The 4,969-nt window shown below is 35.1% G+C and overlaps 1 protein-coding gene across 1 annotated transcript; it reads left to right on the forward strand.

The window, feature by feature from the left end:
• The first annotated feature begins 1,593 nt into the window (after positions 1-1,593).
• On the forward strand, positions 1,594-2,535 carry LOC133043372 (olfactory receptor 9K2-like). Its single transcript, XM_061124178.1, has one exon. The coding sequence runs from the start codon at positions 1,594-1,596 to the stop codon at positions 2,533-2,535; it is 942 nt and encodes a 313-aa protein (XP_060980161.1).
• The last annotated feature ends 2,434 nt before the right edge of the window (positions 2,536-4,969 follow it).

Consider the following 4,969-nt stretch of genomic DNA (forward strand, 5'->3'; position numbering starts at 1 on the left):
TCATGGATGTTAACCTGTAAACTTAATTTAATTTATTCTGTCAGTCCCTATTAAAACCAAATTACAATTATTTGAATGGGTTTCACACATGTAGTTTAGCAGTAGAGTGAGGCTAGCAACTGAGAATAGTATTATTTTGTTCAGCCATTTACCCATGAATTAAGTTCATGGCTTTTTTTTTTTTCTGGCCGTGCACTGTGTGGCTTCTGGGATCTTAGTTCTCCAACCAGGGATTGAACTTGGGCCCTTGGCAGTGTAAGCATGGAGTCTTAACCACTTGACCACCAGGGAATCCCCTTATGTTCTTTTTGAGAAAGTTTTTGGGAAAAGCAACAAATGAAAGAAGCAGAGAAAGTCATGAAGGTTTCAGGATCCAGGGGATTTTTTTGTAGATCATAAAAAACACAAAATAAAAGCTCTTACAATTGAGGGAATTTTGAGATTCAAAATGAAACTCAGCATATTTTCTAAGGTTTTGATTGTTAGTATACATTCATTTTAATTTTGTTAAAAATATTTTGTGGATCATTTGCTAGCTTTTATTATTCATACCAGTCTTTGAAAGGATAAATGACAGTTGGTTGAAGTATCATCAAGAAGAAAAGATGTGTAAGGTTATCTTTAATTGCTAGACAACTTAATTGACAATGAGTGCATTGTTTCATAGAGAAATAATAAAAATATTTAAAATTAACCAAAATTGTCTTGATTGCTTAACAGGTCATCCAAACTCAAATAAGTTAATTTGGATGCTTCCAGGAAGTCAATACTTTTGTTCTCAAAACTACTCAATACTACTGAGCTCTAACCTCATATTACGAGTTCAGTAAAATTTGCTATTTAATATATTCTTTTACACAGTTAACATTTTTGATTGGTTCTTTCTCTCATTTGGAAAAGTTTGAGATGAAGTGAATGTCTTGACAGATTTACATAGAGAAAACCAGGATCAATAAACTTCACAGGATAAAAAATATAAAGGTATCACTCACATTTTACTTTCTCACTTAAATAAAATTAGACTAGTTCCAGAAGTTGAAGATTTACTTTATTTTAAAAGATCTCAAAGTAAGGCAATTTAGTTCTTTAGTAATATACTTGGACTTGTAAAAGCTCTTTTGTGTAGAAAGTTCATATAATCTTGGAATGTACTTTTAGCTTCTTTTCCTTCATTAATCTTTTATTACTGAATTGAAGCAAAGTATTACGTATAAAAGTGAATATTTAATGATAAAATTTATGGAAGTGTCTTTTTCTTAGTACAAACTTATCAGATTTTAGTATTTTGAAATCACAGATGACATCTACAAAATATCTCATTTGACAAACTCTGTTGTGTTGAAATTAACACTAGACTTGATTTCAAAATATTTCATCTTGAGTCTAAATTCCATTTTTAACCAGTTGTGTTACCTCAGGCAACTCAAACTCTCTCTCATATTTCTTTTGCTTTGTGTAAGCTTAATAGAATAATGGATATGAAAATATTATGTCAACTATAAAGTATTTTTAGATGTAAAGTGTTATTTGTGATACTAGCGAGAGAGGAGAGACTTCGCTGACTTTCTCTTGTGCCTTTAAGCAGAAGTCTGCATGGGTGACCAGGGAGGAGACAACCGCTCAGAAGTGACCGACTTCATCCTCGTCGGCATCAGGGTCCGTCCAGAGCTCCACAGTCTCCTTTTCCTGCTTTTCCTCATTGTTTACTGGATGGTCCTTCTGGGGAACCTTAGCATGATTGGCATCATCGTGACTGATCCCCGGCTGAACACACCAATGTATTTCTTCCTGGGCAATCTCTCCATCATTGACCTCTCCTACTCCACTGTTATCGTACCCAAAGCCATGGTCAACATCCTATCTCAGAAAAAGACCATATCCTTTGCAGGCTGTGTGGCTCAGTTGTTTCTTTATGCACTTTTCATGGTAACAGAGGCCTTTGTCTTGGCAGCCATGGCCTATGACCGCTTCATTGCCATCTGCAACCCGCTTCTCTATACTGTCCGCATGTCAAGAAGTCTCTGTATCCAACTGGTGGCTGGTTCTTATCTTTGTGGCTGGGTCAGTTCCATCCTTCAAATCAGTGTAACATTTTCAATGTCTTTCTGTGCCTCTCGAGTCATTGATCACTTCTACTGTGATTCAAACCCAATTGAGAAGATCTCCTGTTCCAATGTCTTTATGAATAAGATGGTGTCACTTAGTTTGGCTATTCTTATTATTTTGCCCACGATAGTTGTTATTGTAGTATCTTACATATATATTGTGTCCACAGTTTTAAAGATCCGCTCCAGTGAAGGAAGGAAGAAAGCCTTCTCCACTTGCAGCTCTCATCTGGGGGTTGTAAGTTTGCTTTATGGGACTGTCTCCTTTGTGTATCTCACACCTCCAAATAACCCGGAACTTCGTAAAGTGGCTTCAGTATGTTACATTTTATTCACACCTATGCTGAACCCTTTAATCTACTCTCTAAGAAATAAGGATGTTAAAGATGCTATGAGAAAAGTTGTATGGAAGAAAAAAGTTTTACTCTAAATATGCTTCCACTTTTACTTTTTCTCCCATCCTTTGATTTTGTTCTCCAGATCTTCTAGACTTATGCATTTAAACCTCAAGTTGTTTCTCAAACCAAAGCAAAACCAAAAACCTTAACAGTTTTATTCAACAGCATTAATAATATCCTATAAAAAATTCTACAAATTCACTTTTCACTATTTACTTTTCACTTTTCCACAAGGCAACGTTAAACCTGAAAGTTTTGGACAGCCATAAGAAAAATTCATTGTATTTCTACAAAGAGATGTATTTTTCACTCTCCTGTAAATGGAGAAGAATAAAATATCATCGTTTCTCTTCCAAGTGTACCTAAGTAAAATTTAGAAAATATTTAAGTATAAGGATTCATTTGGAAACTGTGTGACCCAATTGGTTTACATGCAAATAACAGTATAAATGCTAGTGTTGTGTTTTGTTTTTGACATCACGCCAAAGATGTGAGGACATGTGTATATGATGAAAAGAAAAAGGAAAGATTACATAAACAGTGATTTTTGTTGAATTAAATAGGGGCCAAATAAAAATGAGCATGGGAAGATTGCATTCATTTGGTTTAAATTATGACATTTGTTTGGTTTTCCTTGAATGGCATGGTCATCCTACTTTCCTCCCATATGATGAGAACATTTTATGATATTTATGATGTTTTACAGCTCATGTCCTCTATCTTTTGGGTAATACAAATTATTGGTAGTGAATATGCTATTAACAGGGGGCTTCCCAGGTGGTGCTAGTGGTAAAGAATCCACCTGCCAATGCAGGAAATGCAAGGGACACAGGTTTGATCCCTGGGTCAGGAAGATTCCCTGGAGAAGGAAATGGCAACCCATTCCAGTATTCTTGCCTGGAAAATTTTATGGACAGAGGAGACTGGCAGGTTCCATGGAGCCGCAAATAGTCAGACATGACTGAGTGACTGAACACACACACACACACACACACACGCATGTGATTAATGAAAACACTCAGTTGAAATAAAGTCAGTTTGAAAATCTCAGTTAAAAATATCTTAAGGCTTTATAATAAGCTCTACGGATAGTTGGGTTATACATAAATGTACATACTGATTGTGTGCACGCATGTGTGCATTTGTCTGTGTATGAATATGTTTGGGTTATTTGAATATAGGGTAATTTTAAAATGTGATTAGTTCTAAATATCAGGTGTCAATTGAGAAGGGAAGGCAGGTTAAAGCAGCATCCCATAGGTCTGATAGGTATTAAACTTAGGAAGACAAGTTCTAGAGAAAGTTGTGCCAGAGTTACCATTTTTACAGTTGATGTAAGTAATGCTTTAGCTAAAAAATTACAGTGCCTAAGTCAGGACAACATTAAATTCTAGGCAAGAACTAATCTTAAGAAATAAAATAAAATTATGAGTTTTGTCCATACGCTTGGCATTGAGAAAACCTAAAATATGGGTCTTTGATAAGGTCTTCTGTTTTTCTGCTTTTAAGATAGCAAAACCTCCTTTGATGAATGCACAAAGGTAAACATCATGGGTTAATGTTGATTAGGGTAAGAGATTTGAGAAATGAATATTCTTATTGAATAGACAAAGTGAGAACCTAAGTGACTTAATAAATCAAGGTTATATTTATCTTTCTCCCTAAACTGGGGAATATACCATTTTTCTTGATGCTCAGATGCTGCCATTTTCCTTGATATTCAGAAAAATATCATTTAAGAGGGAAATGTGAATTCAAATCAGCTTGGGAAACTGATCTTTGGCATTGATTATTATAAGTCTGGAAAATACCCTTTTTAGGTTTCAGTTTTACTTATTTCCATTGCATATTTGATACCCTTAAAATGTCACTCTTTGATGTCTCTAACAAGTGTGAGTTATTAAAGACTACTTGGAAAAAGCAACAAAATACTGATTAACAATAAGGCCTAGATTCATTTGCTTTAGATTTTAGTCTGGCGGATTACATTTTCTGTTTTGCAGCTATAACAGATTACAATATTCCAATGTATAACCTTCAAAGTGGTGTTGCTTAAACCACTCCACGTGTCGGAAGAAACCTGGGAAAGTTGAAAATCAAGGCAGAATGCTCTCACGGGTGTTAAGTTAAGCTCTCTCTTACTTTCTTTTAATTGTCATAAACATTCTTCTTGGTAAATTCTTTTTCTGTTTCACAGGCCTTATGTGAAAAGTAGTGCCTAATTTATATCTCTCCCATTATGTGTGCCATCGAGATTCCATCTGAACCACCTGATGTCCTATCAACGTTTTGTTGGCTTTTATTGATGAAGTGTTTCCTTTTTCAGTGTTGCATGGATTGCTTATGAAACACCGTCACATTCCAAGGGAGTCTGAAAACTGTATTCTCCATCATGTACATCATACGTCATTACTTTGAGGGAACTTTAAGTCTGTATTCACATGTAGAAGTCTCTCAATAGTGATA

Source organism: Dama dama, chromosome 22, assembly GCF_033118175.1.
Source record: "Dama dama isolate Ldn47 chromosome 22, ASM3311817v1, whole genome shotgun sequence".
Lineage (NCBI taxonomy): Eukaryota > Metazoa > Chordata > Mammalia > Artiodactyla > Cervidae > Dama > Dama dama.

What these genes read in the sequence shown, in the direction of transcription:
- LOC133043372 (XM_061124178.1), top strand. Translation starts at nt 1,594, where the DNA reads ATGGGTGACCAGGGAGGAGACAACCGCTCAGAAGTGACCGACTTCATC.